Source organism: Cimex lectularius, unplaced genomic scaffold (assembly GCF_000648675.2).
Source record: "Cimex lectularius strain Harlan isolate CLEC.00 unplaced genomic scaffold, Clec_2.1 scaffold33, whole genome shotgun sequence".
NCBI lineage: Eukaryota > Metazoa > Arthropoda > Insecta > Hemiptera > Cimicidae > Cimex > Cimex lectularius.
Genome location: NW_019392683.1, coordinates 280,465 through 306,344, shown reverse-complemented (window position 1 = coordinate 306,344; position 25,880 = coordinate 280,465). Strand labels below are relative to the sequence as shown.

General features: G+C 35.5%; 1 protein-coding gene across 4 annotated transcripts in view; it reads left to right on the top strand.

The window, feature by feature from the left end:
- The window catches only part of LOC112126498, a 358,621-nt gene that overhangs the window by 73,024 nt on the left and 259,717 nt on the right, over positions 1-25,880 (top strand). For all 4 annotated transcript variants that reach the window (XR_002910004.1, XM_024225714.1, XM_024225715.1 and 1 more), the window contains exon 2: positions 23,963-24,091. Coding sequence is in view for 3 of the 4 variants with exons in the window: in XM_024225714.1 (XP_024081482.1) it covers positions 24,028-24,091 (64 nt within the window). In the remaining variant the exon portion in view is untranslated. The remainder of the gene's footprint in view (positions 1-23,962; positions 24,092-25,880) is intronic.

Below are 25,880 nucleotides of genomic sequence, written 5' to 3'. Positions count from 1 at the left end.
AGATCTAAAATACTAATAGAAACAAGTGGCACATATGCCTTTGGGTAATGGCACGATTTTCAACTACAGTAAATGGATTATTTTTGTAAAATATCTTACATACTTCTCATTATTCAACAGGGTTCTCTTTTACAATGTGTTTGCTTTTTTAGATAGTTGGTGAAAATTGAATGACGTTTAACAATTACCATGAAATATCGCAATGCAATAAAACGCTTTGTTTTTTTCCCCCAGTCGTATAAAAAATTTATAATTAATTATTTTGTTAAATTATACGGTGTAACGTCATTAAAGCTACTTAATTAGAATCTGATTGACTGAATTATCCCTGATAAGGGAGTATTTGTTTAGAGTTTTGACTTGTTACCTGTTTTGAAAAGAAACAACTCAACATGGAATTAATGCTGTACTTCAACTTCATCAGTAGTTAAAATATGATTCGTCTTACTAAACTATATTTTACTTTGACAGTGGGTGTTTTTTTTGCAATTGTAAATTTTACATATTCTGTTCTGGGTCCGCCTATTGTCGTGTTTCCGATCCGGTTTTCCCGCCAACGTCATCTCAGACCTAGCTTAACCAGAGTCACACTTTCAATCTGTCTGAATTTTAAGTATACGCTATTTCTAGTAAATGCCAAGGTGTTTTTGTATGTAAGAAATTTTTTAAACGTAGGAACATTTTTAAATTTTACTTGTATCACTCTAATTTATGAAGGTTTTTTGAACACATTTAGCAAACTAACTTGCCGGCTGGTCTGAATATGCGGTTTACTGGATCAGAACTCACACGGACCAAAGGTTAAGAACGTGGGCTTTCTTGCGGGGTTTCGTGTGTGCGGATCGCCTGGAAGCAAGCGCATGCCTGGGGCTCTTGGTCTTGTTGATTTACGGATTCCCAATTGGATATCTTGTCCGTTCGGGAGAAACGAATCAACAAGAGAAAGTGAGCAGTTCGTGTGCGGATCTAAAGGATTTAATGATTGAAACGGCTTTTGAAAAATCTCACTTAAACAACCAGACGTTATCGCACGGTTGTCGATTTAGTCAGATCGTTTAACAATCTCGAAAGAAAATTGCTGCATAACTGATTATTTTGGTCATTTTAGATTATCTTTTTCCGTCGCTTCTGCGCCCGGTTATGATACACAGATAGGCAGGTATGATGGAAAAGAGAAGCAAATCATCACATAGTTTCTAGCCATCATTCTTGTCTACATATCATCGCTGTTTTTGTCTATGATTAGTTGTTGAAACACAGGAAGACACACAGAAAATAAAGAGAGAGTAAATTAGAGAGGGAGAAAGTGCAAGTGATCGAGTGACAAAACGATAGATAGTAGATAGAAAAGAGAAGAAAAACAGAACGGGAGAAAGTGAGAAGAAGAGAGAAAGAGAGTGAGAGAGGGACAAAATGAAACAAAGATTGTGAGAGATGAAATATTTATAATAATAATCTATGATACGAACAGAGCGTTGCAGCCCAAGGTGCGAGATGAAGATGAAAAGAAAGAGACAGAAAAAGCGAAACAGGAAACGAAAAAACAATGTTGATTAAAAAGTAACACAAGTTGTTAAAACACAGGAAGAGACACAGAAAATAAATGATAAAATGTGTGTAGAGACGATGGGAGCCAACCAATAAAATGCTGGCGAGAGAGAGAGAGAGAGAGAGAGAGTGAGAGAGAGAGAGAGAGAGAGAGAGAGAGAACAACTAGAGTGTGAATTAGAGAGGAAGAAAGTGCATGTGATCGAGTGATAAAAAGAGATATAGAGAAGAGAAGAAAAACCGAACGAGAGAAAGTGAGAAGTGGAAAGAGAAAGAGAGAGAGAGAGAGGCAGAGAGGGAGACTGAGAGAAAATGAAAGAAGATAGTGAGAGATGAAATATTCATAATTATCTGGGACAAACAGAGCCCTACTATGCATTGTGAAGTGTGAAAATTAGTAAATTATTAAAAAGTAAATAATAATTAGGAACACATAAAGTTCAATTTTGTCGTCATAATTCAATCTAAGTTATTCAGAATAAACGAAGAATGAGGAAATTATTTTATTTTCTTAATGATAAGTGTGAAATAATTGTTTTGTCCCGGAAATATGGTTTACGCGTTTAAAATTGGTTTTAACGATCAGATGAGTGACTGGATTTAATTTGTCCCTTGTAAAACATCAAAGAGAAAAAAATAAAGGATAATTTATAAGTGATTTTCTGTTTATTAATTTTTGATTAGTTCCTGCCATTGAGAATGGAATCTGGATAACGACCGGCTAAAGGAAGTGGTTTGCGTCCTCCGTCTCCGCCCCTCCGAGAGCACACGAGATTTTGGATTCATCCCGGACTGACAATGAGGGCCACGAAAATTTTAGGGTATCAAAAATTTCGACTGACAAAAGAATATTGGATAAAACATTCACGCGCAGACACGACACCAAAAAATTAATAAGTAATTTTGAGGACTTTTTTCAATCCAACAACGAAATCACAATAATTATCATGTTACGAAACACTGGAGAAGTTATCGAACCCATTACATTTCTTTTTTTTAAAAATTTTTTTTTAGTCTGTATATGTTGTCTGTACCATTTCCGATTTGGATCATCCTTAAAAATCATGTGAGCTGATTTATGTTGAAACAATGCAATATATTTACTCGTGAACAAGGGCAAACAAAGGTCAGTTCAAGAATTTTTCGGCTCATTCGCCTTTGTCATAAAAACTAGGCTGGGGGACGGAGGATTTGTGTTTTTTTTTTTGTGTGTGTGTGTGTGTATGTGTATGTGTAAACATGAACATTTAAGAAAGATTTGGTATAGATTCAGTACTTTAAATTCATTGTATAATTTTTTTGTGTTATATCTATACGGTTTACGTAAAATAATTTTTTAGTACCTCCCAGGAAACAATACCATGGTCTATAATGGATTGAGCAAGAGAAAAATATATTGCCTTTAAGAGTTCAATTTTCATAAAGTAGCGTAAAATCCTAAATTTATAAAGGAGCTTTTTAGACAGGAAACCAAAGAATCAATATGTAAATTAAATCTTAAATTTGAGTCCAATGTCACACCAAGATTTCTAAAGGCTGTATACAAAAAGGATAGTCAAGCAAGAACACACATCATTATCACCACAAGTATGAAAAGCAAAGTTTAAATTATTAGTATTTATTTTATTTTTTAATTAAAATTGTAATACATTACATTTTTTTAGTTTAAAAGAAGAACGTTTCAGTTTAACCACAAATTAATAATTTTCATATCATTATTTATAGTTTTAGTTAAATTAATTAAATTATCACCTCAGAAAATGATGCAAGTATCATCTGCATAGCTAAATATTTTTCCAGGGAATTTAATTTTTAAAAAATCATTAATATATAAAGGAAACAAAATTGGGCCTAAGACTGTACCTTGTGGTATTCCCGATTCAACGAGTAAAGAAGTACTATAAACGATTGCAACCTTTATGACTTGAGTTCTGTCCGATAAATAAATATATATATATATATGTGTGTGTGTGTGTGTGTGTGTGTGTGTATTTGTGTGTGAGCGTTTAGATAAAAAAAACTTTACTCAGTAAACAGTGAAACTCACGATTGAAAAGTGAAGTCCGTGAACATCATTATTTATATATTATAAATCAGTATGTACAGCGTACTTAGTGAATTTTAGATTTAAATTTACTCAGTCAGATTTTCACTACTATTTTGAAGATATAAAATGTCATTTCCCCCACTTTTTATGAGTTATGCACTTATGGGGATTTAAGCTCCTGACAATTAAGGTGCTGATCACAGGATACTTATTCAATTTTGCACAATATTCGCATATTTATTCCCACTTCACGGAGATATGTATATTTTAACCATTGAAAGGTGGCTAACCAATTTCTATTATTTTCTGTAACCAAAATATTGTTTATCTACAAAAAAATTTAGTAGTATGAATCAATTTATCTGCAATAACATTTGTTTTTATATTTAGTTCAGATAAATCTAAAAGTAAATAATACATCCTCGACAAACATTTAAATAAAATTTAAAGTTAATAAATAATAATTTCGTATTTTGTTCCACTTGAAAGCACCGTTTCTTAAAACAAATTCACATTGTCCTAGTCTATAAGAAGACGTAGACGTCAGAAAACCTTAACCAGAATGACATCACAGAAAGCTAGAAGGGAAGAAAAATAGACCATAATCGATCCCTGCCAAAACATTTCCATTTAACGCTGATGAAAATCAGGTACTTTCTCATGTTAAGCTGTTAGGGTAACAAAGAGTTAAAATAGTATGACATTTTCTAGAGCCAAATCTTTGGCAATTTACAGCCAACTAATCTCGTTTGCGTTAGTATTCTTTTTACATAGGATGGGAACTCAAACGTCAAGTGGATTGAAGATTGATCTACGAGCAGGGCTAAGTGTGCAAGACACATATGTCGGACGCTTGTTTTTTGACCCACAAATAATCCAAGAAGCCGGGTATGCTCTAGCTCTAATGTTTGCCGCTAGGACAGAGGTAGTATTTTCACAATAAGCTTCGAAAATTAGCCCTATGGCCCTTTACAAATAAAGAACTTACATTATTTGAGCCAAATTTATCAGTATTTAGCAGTTTTGCTGATAAAAATTTATTGACGTGTGTGAAAGTACGATTAATCTTTTCCTTCTTCTTCCTTTTCTTTCATGGATCAGTAATTCTACAGTAATTAGCTCGCCTTATTGTATTCATAATATATGTAATGTGAAAAATTTAGGGACGCTGAGGTCATCCGGCCCTCTGTGTGTTGTTGATTCTTTTTATGTATGAAGGGTCGTCTTTGAAACTGCGTCTAATAAATTAAATTAATAGACGACGGAATTAATAATTAGTTTTAACATTTTCTCTTGAGAAAATGCTATATAATATTATTACATTTTAAGATTACTCATTCTATTTTGTTTTAATCATGTTACACACATGTAACTCTGAAGCAAGGTTGACGTTACTCAATTGCTAAAACAATAGAATTGAATCACAGTCAAAATTTCAGAGTTTCATTTTCTGTCTTCTTACTTTCACTAAATAATCCATCACAAGTTCCAAAACAAGAGAATGCGAGGTTCACAATTTAGGAGGTCATCTGAGCCTAACATATGCACACAACACAGTTCCTAGAAAATAGTTATACATTCACGCCAATAAATACATTCACTCTCAACACATGCAAGAGACACAAAATTATCAGTACTATATAGAATAAAACAATACTGTGTACTCCAAAATTCGGAACAGATGACCCAGGCACTCGGTGCCGTGGTTAAAACTCGATTCTTATACAGGGTGGCTTCCTACACGCTGTCTATACAGGGGGTCGTTTTCATATGACCCTGGTGAATTTCTCTTGAGCCAATGACGCTATCAAAAAATAAATATAAATGATTGATCAATTAAGGTTTTTCGTTGAGATAAAAAAGTCAGTGTCACGAGCGGGATTCGAACCCACGATCTTCGGCAACATACGCCGCTACTCTACCACTTGAGTTATCGTGACTTCGATCCACTCGGGCGCCAACTTCCCATCTCAACCACAGTAGCGGCGTATCTAGCCGAACGTCGTGGGTTCGAATCCTGCTCGTGACACTGACTTTTTTACCTCAACTAAAATCCTTAATTAATTGAAAGATATTAATTGGTCAAGCGGACTACGCAAATAAGTGAATTTACGTGATTAAATTTTTTTAGTCAAGTTTCAAATTTTTACCTTTTTTGGATAAAAATTATACAGACGCCTCAGAGCCAGTTCAACTGAAAAATATAAAATACGACCCTATACATCTCGACATATTATTTTAAACAAATTTTTACGATGAAAGCCATGGAACAATCGGATTTTAAATTGGTCAAAAATTGACTATGTTATGGCAAAAAGTTTGAAAAAACGCATTTTGTTTGTTTCATTGTTAATGCCAATATTTTGCTTATTCGCTATAGTAAACATTAATTGCCTTTGTTGTTTACAATCTGCCATTGTTGGTCAAGCACACATGAGATTAAATCTTTATCCTTGGAAGCGAATAAATTTTACCTATTCTTTACATTCAGTATTCCATTCAGAATGAAGCAAAGAGCACATTTTTCCGATCAACAACGAGTTGATATGTACGACTGCTTTATCGATAGTGGTGGTATTGGGCGTCGTGCAGTCGAGTTGTACTCCTAGAAATTTCCAGGTCGCCCCAGAGTAAACCACAAAACGTTTATTCGTGCTGCTCACAATATGAGGAGATAGGGATCAGTTCCATCATCAAGAAACCGGTGGCGTAATATTGACGAGAAGCTGAATATTTACGGCATGCTCGCGAAAATCCGAATTCCTCCCTCCGAAACGTTGGAAGAGTTTTTGGTTTTTCAAAAAATAAAATTACAGATGTACTCCGGACTTACAATTTTAAGCTGTATCACTTTCAGCTTGTCCAGGGACTGATTATGACAGGCTCGTTCCTTGCACAAATGTGGATTTAGGAAGAAAATGTTCATCCATACATCCTATGGACTGATGAAACCAAGTTCACATCTAATGGCATAGTAAACGTTGCAATTTTCGAACGTGGGCAGAGAAATATCTTAAAATTTCGTACTCTCGTCATCAAATTTTTTCCCATAACTTTGCCATTTTTTGATCAATTTAAATCCAATTGCACCATTGTTTTCATTGTAAAGATAGTTGAAAATGGTATGTCAGGATGTATAGGGTCGTATTTGAAATTTTAAAGTTGAACTGGCCCAGAGGTACCATGTATAATTTTTCTCCAAATAAGTTAAAAATTCGAAATTAGAATAAACACGGATTTTTTGTTAGCGTCACTGGTTCAAGAGAAATTCAGCCAGGCCATCTAAAAAGGATACCCTGTATAGAGCCAAAAGTTGAACTCTCAGTTGGACAATAGAGCAACCGTTCTCTACATGGACACAAATGCGAGCTTTGGCCCCGAAGTACCAAAGAACTAAAATATCAACTAGTAAATGCATATATTTTTTTATTGATCGGTTGCCACCAAAGCTGACAATTATATTTCTGAAATACTAAAACTACCTATTTCTTCATGTATCTAACTTTTTTTCATTTAATCTATCTAACAGCAAAACCTATCTAACTACTACCAATACGGCCATAAAATTGGTGCATTTTATAAAAATTTCTGAGTTTCAGTCTCTAGCTTCTTAATTTAATTAAATAATCCATCACAAGTAGTTCCAAAAAAAAAAAAAATTAAGAAGCCATGTGAGCCTCAAAAATTACATACAAAATACAGATCATATTTTGCCCGACTGTAAATCCATTAGAGTATAGTTTCTTTTAAATATTTCTGTGTTTTATGATTAGTAATATAAAAATAATTTGTGGTCTTTTCTTGACCAATTGGCTAAATTGGAAGATTGCACGATGCTGGTTCAGAGTTCGATAGATGATTGCTATTATTATTTATTGTAAATTTTTCTCTTTTTTGTAATAGTTTCTTGTTATTGTATTTCTGACAATGTGCATTCCATGCTGTTGTCTGCTTATTTTACATGTGTTAGGGATTTCTTTTTTTCCCCTGGCAGAGATAGAGAAAAACGCGTGATATGTAAAAATAAACTTTGAAGCAGGTTCTTTGATAAAAAAAAAATGTCCATTGTCAAAACAACCCTCAAAGCGCCTCCGGCTCCCGCGCTACACGGCAATCAATTAGCTTTCAAGGGCGTGCCGTCTGCTGGAGAGAGGAAAAAAGTAAAAAAGCTGACGAAGTAGCCGGTGCCTGGATCTAGTTTAGGCGCGGGTCGGATTCTTTGGGCGGGGCACCGGGGTCAACAGACTCGAAAGATTTACATTCAGCCCAGGGAGCCGGAGGTAGCGATAGAGCCGTACAGAGGCCCAAAGGTCGATCCTTCTCAACCACCGTCCTCCTTATTAAATTTCGTCCCGAAACCCATCAACTCCAGTCGGCGAAGGGGTCCGATGATTTCACCCCGCAGATTAATTTACCGGAAATAACTAGTTTGAAAGTTGTGATTTCTATTTTTTCTTTCTCACTCCATACTGGTATCATTATCGTTCTTTCTATAGTTCTAGCCCTGGCAGTTGAGAAATATTAGATAACACTTACAATCAGTAGTCGTTCATACGCGATTAACTCAAAGCATATAAAAAAAGTTTGGCAAAGACTTTCAAATGAAACTATGACCAATATGATTTACTGCAATCGTTATGATCATTATAAAAGTAACTTACGGTTTTGCATTTATATTTTATGGAGGTGGTGCACCACGGATGCTTGGTTCTACCCGTGTGCCAATCAAGCCAGCAATGTTATTTCTTTGGAAACCTACGCAAAAAATGACAAAGGGAGTTTGTAATTCCTTATTACTAATTAAAACTTGAACGAGGTCATCGGATGCAATAAACCAAACCGGCATTTGTTATGAGGACGGCACCCTATTGTTGAAGTGTACAAGGGAGATGTTGATTTGAGAATAGTCGGTTTTTCTACTCGATGTTTTTCCAATTGTAGAGAACCTGATGGTGAATTCTACAGAGTATACAACTCTAGACCTTACATTACGGACGTTTGGAGATGTCTATTTATGAAAGTGTAGTACGTAGTGCGGTAAGAACAATAAAAATCGCAGTCGACTACTATATTCACTTCGATGGAGACTACCCGTGGATCAAAACGAGCTGTAGACCCGATGGCAGAGCGCGGCAAACCCAGGACAAAGATGTCGACATAAACCCATGTTTTTAAGAAAAAAAAAGATTACAGTTTATTTTTGGTCAAAGAAAGCGACATATAAAACCAATTAACACACTAGACAATTTCGCTCTTAAAAGGGTGAAACTGTACTGATTTTCTTTAGTTTTAATCTAAAACGTCGGCAGACTCGATGACTGCCCACCCAGGGTGTTGGCAGTCAGAGGGAAGATCTCAGTCTTATCCGTTCAGCCACCAGGTTGGGCTCCGAGGGAGGGTGCTGTCAACAGCTAGGTCAGTTACACCCAACGCATGCAGTTCCAAATCCATTCGTATTCACGTTCATTCTTAAATACATTCCTATTTACATATCATTCATTCAATTAGGGTGATCTTCATCACCCTAAACACATATTATACAGCTACCCTACTTGAGGGTCGATGAGGTACTTGATATTCTGCCATCGGCCCTCTCATATCACACATTCATGTCAATAAATACATTCACTCTCTACACAAACTTTACACATACTAGACAAACTAACCTAATTGAGGGTCGATGACGATGAGTACCGACTCGATATTCCCCCATCGACCGCCTAACATGACACATTCTCGCTAATACTTACATTTACTCTCAGCAAAAACTAGTTTACAATTATTACTATATAAAATAGAACAAACCCATTTTCTCCAAGAATAGGAACAGGGGCAGAAAATGCTCGCTGCCCTGCTTAAGCACAAATCTCAAATCGGGTGACATTCCTGCGCGCTCTCTGCATGAATCCAAGGAATCGCACCCTTAAATTAGGTGGCCCACATCGAGAAACCTTTCCCTCCAAAGGAAACACATACGCGGGCTTTGTCCCAAAAGTAAATGTCCGTGGGTCAACTTCGCATGGCCTATTCTTAATCCGGGTGAGGACGACCTTTCATCTACGAGTCAGATTCTCCGAGGCCACCATTCGACATGCTCTTGATACGCGAGAGCTTCTCTGTCGATTAATTAATCTAAAAAGCGTCAAAAGATTAGTAACACTATAAAAATAAAGAACAAGTTGTTAACGTTTTGTTTACACTTTAAGTCAACTAATTATTAATTTTTTTTTCACGTAGGTTCGAAACAGCAGAGGTCATATCAACCCACAGGTGCCGGTGTTTTTGAAAAAAAGCCCATTTGTAAATATGTCGGGTTCGAATGCAGGGCCGCTGGATTCGAACCCAGGACCTTTACCCTACAGTGACGAGCGCCGTGTCAACGCCTAAACCGTTGCGCCACCGACGCACCTCATACTTGTTATTATGAAAAATAAACAAATAAATATCCGGGTTTTTTCTTTGAGTGTATTTATACAAACAATCAATTTACATGTCAATACCAATAAACTAAAAACCTATTTATAAAAATGTGCTATTAAGTATAATTAATGTCCAGAATCTAAATTTGAATTATAGTTTTGTAGCGTCTAATTATTTTTTTTTTCGTAAACAATTATGATCGTTGCATCGATGGTACAAGTGCTCATTAAACAGAGGTTTAACAGTAAAAAAACAACTATTATTAAACCAATTACTGGGCCTTGCAAGTTTTTAAAAGTGGAAATCAGGGGAGCAAGTGGTATTGGAAAAGTCGTCGGCGCGAAAAATGTACCAACATTTTAATTTTCACATTCTTTACTTTTTACTGTAGGTTTTATCATAATTATTTATGATTTTCCGATGGTAGATAAACCTACATAAAATATTAAATTTAACATATTTTTGGTGAAGAATGCAAACCTTGCTTTAAACTTTTACGTATTTCCAAGTTTCTATTTTCTTAATTTTATTTCACTCGCTTAAACACTTTTTTGGAAATTCTGGTGGTTGTATTTAATTTATATATTACATGATGGTAGTTGGCGAGGAATTATGATTTGTTACACTCCTGCCTACATGTTTACATAATTAACACTTAACTTTAATGAGTGGGGGCGCTTGATCAATATTCCAAATAATTTTAGGAGGATTTTATTTTTATTTTTTAATTTAGTTTTGCACGTTTCGACAGCGGAATCGTACCTGGAAGGCGTAACGGCCTGGAAATAGTTTTTAAAGAATGATTAGCATAATCGGATTCATAACTGGAAGAATTATTCACGGCTTCATTGCTACAAATTCCGTGAAAGATTAAAACCGAAGGATGTCGGACATTTAAGTAAATTTCAACGGTAATTAACTATGTAAATAACAACACTTTTTGAGTTCGAGATGTGGAAACGTGACGGTGTTCTACCTGGGTCAGGAAGAAAGCAAATTGAAGGCTATGTCCAGTATTAATGTTATGATATCCATTTATAATATGACATCTTTTGATTTAAATTATACTTGGTAGAACAGCGTGAAAAATTAATAAAGCTGTAGATAAAATAATGGGTGCTTGAACAAACTTCATAACCTAGGGAGATATTTGAGAAAAATTATTTTAAGTAGCAATAACATAATAAAAAAATTCACTAGTTTTCGTGGTCCGCTTGACCAATTAATATCGTTCAATTAATTAAGGTTTTTAGTTGAGATAAAAAAGTCAGTGTCACGAGCGGGATTCGAACCCACGATCTTCGGCTAGATACTTCGCAGCTCTACCACTTGAGCTATCGTGACTCGATCCACTCGGACCCTAACTTCCCATCTCAACCCCACCTTTTGAATTTTCCCTCCTTTTTGCCATTTTTCAAATGTCGTGTAAAATATTTGATTCTTGGAGTCAAATGAAATGGCCACGGAGAGCTTTAGTGAAGATATACTTCATTTTATCTTATTAAATTCATCAGATTTCCTGGTCAGATTGACCAAATAACTTCTTTCAATTAATTAATCTTTATGTAAGGTATTGGTTGAAATGAAAATCTAGTGTCACGAGCGGGATTCGAACCCACGACCTTTTTCTCAATACGCCGCTGATTTACCGCTTGAGCTATCGTGACTTCGATCCAGTGGGACACTAACTTCCCATCTCAACCCCACCTTTTTGCCATTTTTTACCTCAACTAAAAACCGTCCGCTGGACTAATTAATATCTTTCAATTAATTAAGGTTTTTAGTTGAGATAAAAAATGGCAAAAAGGTGGGGTTGAGATGGGAAGTTAGTGTCAGAGTGGATCGAGTTCACGATAGCTCAAGTGGTAAACAGCGGCGTATCTAGCCGAAGATCGTGGGTTCGAATCCCCCTCGTGACGCTGACTTTTTTACCTCAACTGAAAACATTAATTCATTGAATAATAAAAAAATTAGAGAAGTGGCATCGACTAGAAAATACATAAGTCTTTCTTTCAGCAAATCGTAAGTTTGTAGTATAGTAGTAGAAGTTACTATATGAAAATATTCTTACAAAGAATTATTTGTCTGTTAGGTAAGTAAATTCATATTGTGAATATTGTTTAAATAAATTTATTAAATAGTTCGTACAAAGTCAGTATAAAATGTATACACATTTTTTTTCACTTTCATATTTTTTCAGTTTCATATTTCTTTACTTTATATGATGAATAAAGAACAAAACTTGGTTCGAGTCTGCAATCCAGCTGGATCTGTTATCTAGAATGTTAAGAAGCGGGAATAAAAACGTCACCGTTGGAAATTGTCAGGGGATATCCCTCTATGTGTCCTCAGGTAGTTACGATCCCTGTTAAGAGCCGTCGCGACTTTTATGCTTCTGGAGTGAGATGTCACGACCCGGCAACCCACACAAACCCATAACAAGGGGCATAACTTCCTTTGACGAGACGGAGGTTGACATGTTTATCGAGGAAATCCAAATCGAGTCGAAATGTCAACCCGTCTCCATTTTCTCTTTCTAGACCTCTTACGTGGGTTCAATTTATGTATAAATATTAATAAGGTTTTATTGTAAACTTCTAATTTTTTTTGGAAGCGTGTCGATAATCCGATCTCTAATTGCTATGACTACTAATGGCAAGTATTATAAATTTAAATTAAGGCTTTTCTACCAACTGTCCGTGTCTCTATACAGAATAATACCTCAATAAAGTGTGTTTTATTTTTTTTTATTTTATTTATGGTGTCATGATAACTTATGTTGGAAAGTATTGATACCTAATGCTCTAATTGTTACAAGGACTTCCTTGGCTGATGTATTGTTCAGCCATCACTTATAAATTATAGCGTCACATCTATGCAAAATAGTGTTGTAGTGGTGTAAAAATACATATATTGGAACAACCTGAATAAATTAACACACATCTTTTTCTGAACAATTTATTTTGAACTATAATTTACTAAATGAATTAAAGAAAAGGTAATGAAATTTTGTGTGGTGATTAGTGACCGTTAATCGATAATTATTCAGAAATCGTGAGATGCGGTCTGGTGTGATGTATGTTTCAGAAAAACATTTTCTTTATCGTGCCAACGTTTCGGTCTTTGTTGAGATCATCTTCAGGGCCTGGGATTTACAAACATTGTTTACATTAAACAAATACATTAACAAACACTTTGAGAGAGTAGAAATACTTTGATTGAATTAAAAAAAATATATTTTGCATTGTATAAATTCACTTTTCCACATCCTAAATGTATTTGTTAAATGTAAACAATGTTTGTAAATCCCAGGCCCTGAAGATGATCTCAATAAAGATCGAAACGTTGGCACGATAAAGAAAATGTTTTCTGAAACCTACATCACACCAGACCGCATCTCACAATTTATGAATAATTAAGTAATGAAATTTGTAGAGTTTATAAAATATATTTCAGTTGTTCAAACTTCAGTTTTGTTCAAAACCACGTATCAATTAAAATGGAGACATCTTTACAAAATAAATTATTATTTGGAGATCGTGAGATTCGGTCTGGTGTGTCGTAGGTTTCAGAAAAACATTTTATCATGCCAACGTTTCGGTCTTTATTGAGATCATCTTCAGAGCCTGAGATTTATAGACATTGTTTAAATTTTACAAATACATGGAGGATATGCAAAAAATGAATTTATACAATGCTAGAAATTTTAGATTCAATCAAAGTGTTTGTTTTCTGTGTAGAAGTGTCATTCTTGTGTGTTGTGTCGAGAGTGCCAGTGAGATATTGATGTTTTACGTTTATGTACGTTGGATTTTGAAGGAGCGAGGAAGGAAGTCGGGATAGAAAGATATTTTTATATGAGGAGTCGGTTTCTTTGAGGTGAAAGGAGCCGACAGTGGAAAAAATGAGTAATGGTTCGAAAATTGGCAAAATAAAGTTTAACCCCTTAAAGTCACATCATACCACCTTTACACTGCCCCGTGAGACTTGTCCTAGTATATACTTATACAATTAACCTGTTCGTCCATCCGACAAAGTCAACTATTTAGGACGTACATTTGATATAAGACTAACTTAGAATCCTTGTACACAATTAAAAAACAGACTTTATAAAACTATTTACTTTATTACCTATTGAACCGACCATCAAAATTGCCATTAAAATCAAAACTTTCGACATACACATATCTACTCAAACCTACTGAATGTACGCGAAGTTTATGGATCGGCCAAATATTCCAATATCAAAGATTACAAAGTTTTCTATCCTAGTATCGGATCCATCATAGTCTATTCCGCAAATACCGAAAAGAACATGGAGAAGAGACCTCTTAAATGAGTAATACCATGTTAATAATCCAGAGCGGCTGCCAATGGGTAGCTTTCTCTATAACGCCAGTAATGCCACAATCATAAATTGAAACCCAATCTGCTTGTTGTATTTAATCCATATACAGTTCTGTACCTCACTCATCCCTCCTCTGTAAACTCGAATTTTTTCCTTCTCCAACAGTACCACTTCAACCTTACCAATCGCCACCAAGCTGTCTCCCTTCCCAATGGCCTTAACTCCTCCTTCCTCCCATAAAATCTGGGGTGCCCCAAGGATCTAGCATCTCTCCTATCCTTTTTTCAATTTCTATTAACGATCTGCCCGACTCCATCCAGTGCTGGAACTCCCACCTATACGCCGATGACTTCCAAATATACATCTCTCCACACTTCTGATCTTCACTCGGCGATTCTCAAGTTCCAAAAAGAACTAAATTCCATCAACGTCTGGGCACGTAAAAATCCCAAGTACTGAATCCGTCCAAATGCACCGCCATAATTATTGGGTACAGGCAACTCCTCAATTCCCTCCACAGCATCCCATCTCTCATGTTAAATAACCATCCCATTCCGTTCTGCTCCTCGGTTAAAAATCTAGAAGTAGTCTTTGACCAAAACCTTTCCTGGTATCCTCACATTTCCCAAATTTCCCGCCATTCCATGGCCTCCCTCAGCTTATTTCGTCGGTCCTGGCTTCTCATACCTTTCTCCACCCGCAAACTCCTTGTATCTTCCCTTATAATTCCCTTCCTTGATTACTGCTGTATGGTAAACGGTGGTCTCTGGGAGTTGGGGAACGCGCATTGAAACGGATTATGAATTGTTGTGTAAGATACCCAGCAGGTGTCCCGGGTGTCGGCGTTGTATTCCGAACTTTCCTGGCTCTAATCTTCCTTCCGTGCACAGTATTTCCTAGGTTGTATTCTTTTCCAGTCCTTCCACACTCGTCGTCCTTCTTCACCCAATCCCTCCGATTGAACTCCTCACATCACACTCGTAAGACCCGCTCATCCTCAATTGACCTTATCCTTCCGCAACATACAACCGCTACCTTCGAAAGATCGTTTCTGATCCTAAACACTGGAACTCCCTTCCCCTCCCTGTATAATCACCTCTTCTCCCTCCAAACAGACACTTTACGTTAATATTTGATATTTTTGTTTAATATTCTTGTTATCTTTTCTTATGGCTTGCTATACGCCAATTGCATAAAATGCTTAAATTGTGCCAAGATATTTATTTAATTTCAATTTTTAATTTCACAGAAGGAACTTGCTTTATTTATTTCCTGTATATTATTCTTAGAAGACACCAGTCCCAGAATAAAGTTATTTTTCTTCTTCTTCTTACAGTTGTGGATAAAAAAAAAAGTGAAGTAAAAAAAGTTTTTCAAATATTTTATTTAAATTAACGAAACATAGAACTTTTCACCACATCTGATTGAAGTTGAAGAATTGTGGAACAACGTGTGTAGCGGAGAATAGTTTTTTTCCAATTCGCTCTTGAGTTGATTGAATAAATCAGCTCGGAGGCAAACTTCTTAGCCCGAGTAAGCGATGAGGGACCCCGGAAGAGAGGAACTTCCTTCAGAACAGCCTTTCTGACGGATGGAAGTATAAAAGGATCAGTATCACAATACACCCAAAAAGAGACAATATGCAGCTGTGATATTTCAGTGCTGTTTTATATAATGATTAATAATTTGTTTTATAAGAATTTTATTAGGTTTCGTGGTCAGCTTGACCAAATAAATTCTTTTCAATTAATTAAGGTTTTGATCGAGACAAAAAGCTAGTGCCACGGGCGCGATTCGAACCTACGATCTTTGGCTTGATACGCCGCTGCTCTACGACTTGAGCTATCGTGAATTCGATCCACTCGGACATTAACTTCCCATCTCAACACCACCTTTTTAATTTTCCCTCCTTTTTGCCATTTTTCAAATGTCGTATAAAATATTTGATTCTCGGCGACAAATGAAATGGCCACGGAGAGCTTTAGTGAAGTATACTTCATTTTAAACTTATTAAATTCACTAGTTTCGCTCGTGACGCTGAATTTTTTATCTCAACTAAAAACCGTAATAAATTAAAAAATATTAATTGGTCAAGCGGACCACGAAACTACTGAATTTACTATGCTTTAATTTAATAATCACTATTTTACAATTAATTAAGGTTTTCAGTTGAGATAAAAAAGTCAATGGCACGAGCGGGATTCGAACCCACGATCTTTGGCTTGATACGCCGCTGCTCTACTTCTTGAGCTATCGTGACCTCGACCACTCGGACACCAACTTCCCATCTCAACACCACCTTTTTAATTTTCCCTCCTTTTTGCCATTTTTCAAATATCGTGTAATCTATTTGATTCTCGGCGACAAATGAACTGGCCACGGAGAGCTTTAGTGAAGTATACTTCATTTTAAACTTATTAAATTCACTAGTTTCGTGGTAAGGTTTTCAGTTGAGATAAATAAGTCAAAGGCACGAGCGGGATTCGAAAAATGGCAAAAAGGAGGGAAAATTCAAAAGGTGTGGTTAACCTTAATTAATTGAAAGATATTAAATTGGTCAAGCGGACCACAAAAACTAGTGAATTTAATAAGATAAAATGAAGTATATCTTACAAATTAAATGGCCACGGAGAGATTTAAGGAAGATATACTTCATTTTATCTTATTAAATTCATTAGATTTCCTGGTCAGATTGACGGAAAGCTTTAGTGAAGTATACTTCATTTTTCTTATTACATTTTATTAGGTTTCGTGGTCCGCTTGACCAAATATGGTGGGTTCGAATCCCGCATGTGACACTGGTTTTTTTTATCTCAATCAAAACCATAATTGAATTTTATAAGAATGTTATTTTATTCGGCATGTGCATATAAACTGAACGTTCTGGCCATATACATGTTCTCTACTTGGTTCAGTAAAAAATAACGATTTTTTTACAATTTTAAATTTATTTCACCCTAATCCTTTTTAACCTAATAACAGGTTCATGTAACAAGTTTAACGCCGGGTAAAATTATTAATTTTAAAACATTTTATGCAGATTCTTTAGAAAGGTAATTAATTGTGTATTTTAATCGAATTTTGCCCACCTCGTTAGCCGTTTCATTTAACTTGAGCCACGATCTCAGATGGGAAGAAGATTAATAAAACCAAAAGCCGATTGTTCAATCATGATAAAATTTCCTTCATAAATTACATACTATATACTAGATATACTTAATAAGATCATGATGCCATCGCATTTCAAATTGGCATTTAAAAACGCTGTTAATTACTTATTATATTCTTAATTCTAAGCTCAATTAATCTGCACAGATTGAATCTATAATTTTGTGTTTTCCGAAGATCTTACTTGTAACACCGATGTTAAAATAGGCCGATGCGCTACCGTCATGCCAATTAGTCTATGAGAGCTGTTTTCAGCCTTGCAGGCCTCCTTGGCCATTATTTCATATAAACTGCATTCTTGCCGCTTTATTTTAAGTGCATTAGATAAAGGGAAAACGTGGTCCAGTTACGTGAGGAGAGTATAGTTAATCGGATCATTCTTCAAGGGAAGTGAGCAATGAGTTAAGACATATACCACAATTACTTATGACACTTGGACACTTGATACCTTGCGTTATGTAAGGCCGTAATCTTTCTAACGAGAGGGAAGTAATTTATTGTATTGTCTAATGAGATTATTTATAGGGAATTCGTGAAACAGGCTTTTTCATTTTACCTTCGTCGAAACTATTGCAATAAACCACGCTACATTTTAAAAAAATGGACTCTTTAGTTAGTATAAATATGAAAGTTATATAATTTATATTCCTTTTTAGTTTTGCCGGATACGATTAGCATGGTCTGCGTATCCTTTCTGTCTGAAACTTTGGGTAATGAGAAAGCTTTGTTCTCTGATCTTCAATTTTTAGTGTTTGATGTTTGGAATTGGGTCATCTGCGTCCTTTATAAAGTGTCGATACTTCATAAGCATGTTTTTCAGGCATTACTCATGTCTGACGGTCAGAATCAGCAAGGAAACGCCCACGATGTTCCTAAACGATAAAAACGTATGTCATTTGATTATTACCGATCAAGATGATTCAAAGTGATAGGATTAGGTAAACTTTACAGGTTCGACAACCTTGAACTGTGGCAACAGCGTTATCAATTAATATCTTTCAATTAATTAAGGTTTTAGTTGAGACAAAAAAAAATGAAAAATGGCAAAAAGGAGGGCAAATTTAAAGGTGGGGTTGAGATGGGAAGTTAGTGTCCCACTGGATCGAAGTCACGATAGCTCAAGCGGTAAAGCAGCGGCGTATTGAGAGGAAGGTCGTGGGTTCGAATCCCGCTCGTGACACTAGATTTTCATTTCAACCAATACCTTACATAAAGATTAATTAATTGAAAGAAGTTATTTGATCAATCTGACCAGGAAATCTAATGAATTTAATAAGATAAAATGAAGTATATCTTCATTAAATCTCTCCGTGGCCATTTAATTTGCAAGAATTTTATCTTATTAAATTCAATAGTTTTTGTGGTCCGCTTGACCAATTAATATCTTTCAATTAATTAAGGTTAACCACACCTTTTGAATTTTCCCTCCTTTTTTCCATTTTTCGAATCCCGATCGTGCCTTTGACTTATTTATCTCAACTGAAAACCTTACCACGAAACTAGTGAATTTAATAAGTTTAAAATGAAGTATTCTTCACTAAAGCTCTCCGTGGCCATTTCATTTGTCTCCGAGAATCAAATATTTTATACGACATTTGAAAAATGGCAAAAAGAAGGGAAAATTCAAAAGGTGGGGTTGAGATGGGAAGTTAGTGTCTTAGTGGATCGAGGTCACGATAGCTCAAGTGGTAAACAGCGGCGTATCTAGCCGAACATCGTGGGTTCGAATCCCGCTCATGACACTGACTTTTTTATCTCAACTAAAAACCTTAATTAATTGAAAGATATTAATTGGTCAAGCGGACCACGAAAACTAGTGAATTTAATGAGTTATCTATTAAGTTCTACTGAGATGCGATTATTGGTAGACATCCGACATGTTGCGTGCCCTCAATATCTTGAGTTATTAATCTAGTGTTATTTTTCAGGTATGTCCTTATTAAAATGCCATCATTTTTACTATTTTGTTGGGTCAGTGGGGTTTTATGAGATCTGTGATATTTTTAAATTTCTCAAACCTAAATATTATTGTCTATATTAATGCGGCTATTTACGTCTAATGGACATAGACATAATCAGCAAAAATTGGAGGGCCTGAATGTTGGCACACAACAACGCTACAAGTTCTTTCTTAGCACATCAAAAACAATGATTCTGTAGGATGTGACTCGAAAATTTTCCATCTTCAATGGTTCGATAGTATGGTTTTTAGTCAGTTGTGTCCTTTTATAAGGTGGAGGTGCCATCCAAAGCAGATTATACTGACAGAATCAGGGAGGATAGACAGGCCATATTTTCTGCACATCATACTCTAATCCTTCTCATGGCATCAGGCTTCATGGCATCGCCGAATTAAAGGTTGATTAAGATATTTTTTGTCCGGTATGTTAGAGCAATGTGCTATTTTTAATGGTATGTTACTTTTCAGCAGTGTCATTTTATAAGTTGTTGACATTTCACTGACGTTAATCATGTTTTAGTACTATTTGGTCAGCTCTGGTTATATCTTGTCCATTCCCGAAAAACACTAGTGACGTTACATATATGAGACGAACTGTTCAAAATCATTTTCGTAGGTTTTGTAGTACAGCGTAATGTTTGTCGAAATATCAAACATAAACTTAATAGAATCAGCGAAGATATACTTGGATGTTTGTAGACGAGCAAATTTTGATAATTTGATCTTTTTGACAGTCAGGGCACTTCAAAAGTTGTTCCGTTTATTTTAGCAATGTATTCTTTTATGAGGTGTTGACATGCCAAACGTGTTAGTCGTCTGACTTTCAGAATCGGCGAGCATAGGTGGACAAGGGTGTTCGTAGACATTAAAGCCGGGAACACACCCATGCAACGCAACGCTACCCTACTCTACGCTATGCGATCCCCACTATCCAGATTTTCGTCGGGTCGCATCGAGTACCGTCCAAGACAAAAGAACCGGACACTCATATTTTTATTCGAACTACATGTATTATTGTAGTTACATGAATTACAACACACTTATTTTCATATTAACCAAATTAACCGAGATCAAAAATTCATTAGCTTTTATTTTAAAAAAAATAAAATTTTGAGGTTTGGTAGAACATTGATCAAAACACAGGAATACCATTTTTTGATATAATGAATTTAACTAACAATTTATTACACGGTTTTGCTGACAAAATTTAACTAACAATTTATTTCATGGTTTTGCTCATAAAATTACGCCATTTTCGTCGAGTAGCGTCAGAACTCATATTTTTCTAGTTTATTTCCAAACTTTGTATGTGTAATTTTGTCGTTATATTAATTACAACATTCTTATTTTAATTAAAACCAAATTAAACGAGATCAAACATTGATGAGTTTTTATAAAATATATTGAATTGTGATGATTAGGAAGAAAATTTACCAAAATACCGGAATAACTTTATTTAAAACAATTAAGTTTAACAAACAATTTATGTAATGTACAATGTATTAGATGGTTGTGCTCATAAAATTTAACTCACAATTTATTACACGGTTTTGCTCAAAATAGTGTATTAAGAACAAAACAGGCGTTGCGATTGTGATACTGATTATTGTGATTATTGCGTGCGCTTGACGTCGGATAGATGTGCACACCCTACAAAAACTAGACAAGGCCTTGCGTTGCATCGGGTAAGTGTGTTCCCCGCTTAACACTACTCCTTTTTGTTAATTGTGATCAAAATTCCTTAGTTCTATCGTCTTCTTGTATTCTTCAGTGGTTAGTATTTGTGATATTTTACTTCGTCAAGTAAGGTATGGTATGGTGAAAAAGGATACTAGGAAGCGGGGTTTGCGCTCCCCAGGCACTGCAACCTTCTGGCTTATTGTACCTTCCTTGTTCCTTAGTTCCGTGCAATCGACTCAATCCTTCTCCTTAGAAGTATCAGGTCATTCACTGTCGCTGCTGCAATTTGATTCCCTAACGTTTTTCCGTACGTTAGGTTAAACCTCCATTGAGCTGTTGCTTCGCATTCGAAGATGATATGATTGGCTGTTTCCTCGTCCTCATTACATAATCTGCAAATGGGATCAACGCTGTATATACAAATGTTGTTTAGATTTTTTCTCAGATGCCAGTGACCGGTTAGTAGTCCCACCACTCCTCTGAGTTTTGCCCTCTCCAATTGTAGCAGTATTTTTGCCAATCATGGTAAGGGTTGTTTCATCATAAGTTTGCTGTGTCTAGCACTGCTAGAGTTTATCCACTTCTCCTTTTGTCTTGCTTGGATGCATTCTGCGATGGAGGATTCTATGTTTGTTTTTGTTATCCCAAGGATATGTTCGGGGCCTACGTGTGGTCTTGGAGATCCTACTCTGGCCGGACTGTCTGCTGTCTCATTACCCAAAATTCCCCTGTGCCCTGGCAGATATCATCAGGTTGTTGTGTTTTCCCAGGTTTTGGAGATTTTGGATGCATTCACTGACTAGTTTGGATGTAATTCTTCTTTCTGTTTGATGCTTGTACATGCTAATGCTTTAATAGCTGCTTGGATGTCTGATCTTATGAGGATTATTTTGCCAGTGTAACCTCTTTCGAAATTGTGTAGGGCAAGCGTTGATGGCATGTATTTCTGCTTGAAAGACAGAAGTGTACTTCTCCAACGAATTTGATTGCTCACGTTTTGGGCTTGTACAGAAAATGCCTGATCCGGTTCCTTCGTTGGTTTTGGAGCCATCTGTGTACCATATCATTGTATCTGATACTCTCCTGTGTTCTTCCTCTCCTTTATAGTCCATTGATACTTTATAGGAAGTTGTGAAGATTGTTTCCGGTTCAATAATGTTAATATTTCATTGAAATCTATTAGGTAGCAACTGACCGAAATATCAACGAAAATTGGACCACGGAATTGCCACTTTTGGTGAGGGTTGTTTCATCATAAGTTTACTATGTCTAGCACCGCTAGAGTTTATCCACTTCTCTCTTTGTTTTGTTTGTATCCATTCTGGAGGATTCTATATGACTATTGTCGAGTATGTTTTGCACGTTTGTAGAAGGTGAAACTGTTTTCAGTGTTCTGTCTACATGTTTTTGCGGATTTCAACTCATTTTTTCATTTATTGGTTTATTCTTGGGGTTTCCTTCTATGTTATGTTTATTTGTCGCGTAGTGATTTAGATGGAATAATTTACGAGTATGAATTATTATTTTGAGTGTTCATAAATCAAAAATAACACACTATAATTGTTAATCGGATTGTATATATTTTTAGTAATATGAAGTTACAACAATAGAAAAATGAAACGAATCTTAATGGCAATGAATTTCCAATACAATATGTGATATTCCCCAACTTAGATGGTTCGGCTTTTGTTGTGATGTTCTGTTGAATAAATTCCTTTTTTAGTGATTCACCTGATGCTTCAACGGAAAAAATCGTCACCAGCGGCAATCCGACTGGTTCATTCTCATCCGGTCCGAGACCGGGTCAGTGGCCATAGTCTTAAAAGTTCAGACGGTCGTTAAAAGTCAAAAACCGCGGTTCGATTTGGTCGTGATTTCGCCAAGATTTGAACGTCCGAGGCCGGTTCCAAGCTGACTCCCGTCCCTCGACCGGCCATTAGCAGAGTAAGCGCAGTGTTAATAACAAGCCATTATCCTGATTTATGCTAAGGAACAGGCTTATCGACCGAGCATAATTGAAATAATACGTTGACTTCATTTGCCGTCCAGTTCGACGAGGAGACCCCGGTCGTTTAATCGAGGCGACAAAGCGACATGTATACGGAAAAATTTGCATTTCAACCCGATACCATTTGTATTATTTATATCGTAATATTTCATCTCCTCTGCTGACATTTCGGCACGAATTATATGTAAAGTATATAATTACGAATAGGGACTACACTTTAGGTCTGTTTAATTTCATACATTATATTCGTCCGGAACGAAATTCTTGTTTTATTCCTTCTTAAACTATTCATTATGTATGTATTATTCGGCATTTCTAATTTATTAATCCGAATTGGAGTTTATAAAGTCGACATCTGTCAAAGCTACAAATGTTTAATCTACTCTGAAAAACAGGCTCGCCTCTCTAGTTTGGCATTTCGATTAATTAAATTTACAATTAATTAAATTTTTATTCATGAAGCTTTTGAATCAGGAAAACGATTTACGACGATAACACGGACATACCGTTTTTCTAAGTATGCTAAATCGTAAGGACGCGTCGAAGAGGTAGATTAAAGATTGATAAAGGTGAATATTTAAAAAAGTTTTAGAATCATAGTGCGACATCGATCCAGATACCCTTAGATTGTTGAACCAGAATAAACAATCAAATGTTAAAATACAATCGAGATTGTGATAATGCGAACCTTTTTTAATTTATTACCTCGCGTTAATTATTCACGTGTCAACATGCATTTTATTTAGTTTTGTACTCCTTACTTTCCGTTTTTATTTGTTTCAGAGAGATGCCGAAGGTCGTAGTACTTGCGGTTGTATAATAAAACGATCATGAATATTTAGCGAAGGATGAAACGATCCCCTTCGTCTGCCGGCGAGGATCAGCAGAATTCTGAAGTTCAACCAAAGGAAAGTAAGTTATTTAGACAATTCAAATTCAGCATTTTCAACCTGAAGCTATTTTTTTTTTAATTTTTCTTGAAATAGTTAACATAAAATAATTTTAATATCTATATGATTTTTAAATATGACGGTGGTTATTGACTTTTGTGCCTACAATTGATCCTTTCTGCTATTCACGGTGCTTCTATAAGGTGAAATATGTCAAAATATTTTTTCAGTATTAACGTTTTCACATGTAAACTAATGAACTATAAATCGAAATAAGTGGCAATCTGAAGGAGTGAGGTCGGGTCTGAATACACTGTGAGTAGTGACGTGCGATACCAGAAAATATTCGATACATATACTCGATACTGGCCTCGAAAGAAATATTCGATACTACTCAAATATCAACAGAAATTATTCGACACTAATGAGTACTTTCATGTGAGTACTTTCTGGTTTATTCATAAATGATCAACCATTGATTTATGGGTAAAATGCGCTCATGCGTTAAAATAAAAAAAAATTCGCAGTTTTTTAAAATATTTTTAAGCATTGTTCATTCAGTCCTTTTTTAAAAAGATAGTTCCTACTCACAGTAAGTTGTTTTGCAACGATCCGGAATTCGAGCCTTTTAGCTCATCATCAGGTTGAAGGACTTCTACAACCACGTCTCTCGACATGAATTGCCAAAGTGAACCCGCTGATACCTCCGCCAACGCGACGTTCCGATTAGCAGCTGATTTTTTTAATGGCGCTCAATTTGAACCAGCGAAACGCGGAAATTATAACACAAATAAATATTATACTAGTAAATACTTAACATTATTAAATTACTATAAAAATAATAATCATAATATCAAACATCCAAATAATTAAACTAATTCATTTTAATTGTTATTATTTTTTTTGGTAATTTAATAATATTAAGTATAGTTCATTCAGTGGTAGGTAAGAACAAGGAAAAATTGTCAACACGTTTCACCAAAATTTATATTTAAATTTTATGTTTCTCGAGTTTTGAGAAAATTGATCAACGAGTGTTTTCTTTTCTGAAAAGATTAGACGTACTCTCGCACAGTTTACAAGCTGCTGACGATTTAGAGAGGAGATACGATTAGTAATCTACCTATGAAGGCGAACACTTTTTAGGTACTTGAAGACAAAAACATTTATAAAAAATTACTGAAATTAAAAGTGCGAGTTGCGACGCGGGAAAGAATTATGAGTTTTCAGAATTATGAGCAGAGTTACCAACCACCAACTCGAAATCTCAATTAACTTTGTTGACACATGCCGCTAGAAGGCTCTTTTAACAGTAACTAATCAACTCCCAGTTTGATGAAAGTTAAGTTTGTGGTGATTAGTGACCGTTAATCGATAATTATTCAGAAATCGTGAGATGCGGTCTGGTGTGATGTAGGTTTCAGAAAAAACATTTTCTTTATGCCAACGTTTCGATCTTTATTAAGGACATCTTCAGGGCTCAAAGTGTTTTTCTTCTGTGTAATTTTGCCATTCTTACGTGTCGTGTTGTTCGATAAAGAAAATGTTTTTCTGAAACCTACATCACACCAGACCGCATCTCACGATTTCTGAATAATTAATTGAACACTCGATGAAAAATCTATTTGAGTATTTTTACCGATACTACAAAAAGTACTCGATACAGTATTGTATCGAATGACAATGTTCGATACCAAAATATTAGGTATAGAAAGTAAATACTCGATACTTTACTTATATCGATTGGTATCGCACGTCACTAACTACGAGGGAGAATAACAAAGTGTAACGGTGTAAAAAAATAAGTAATC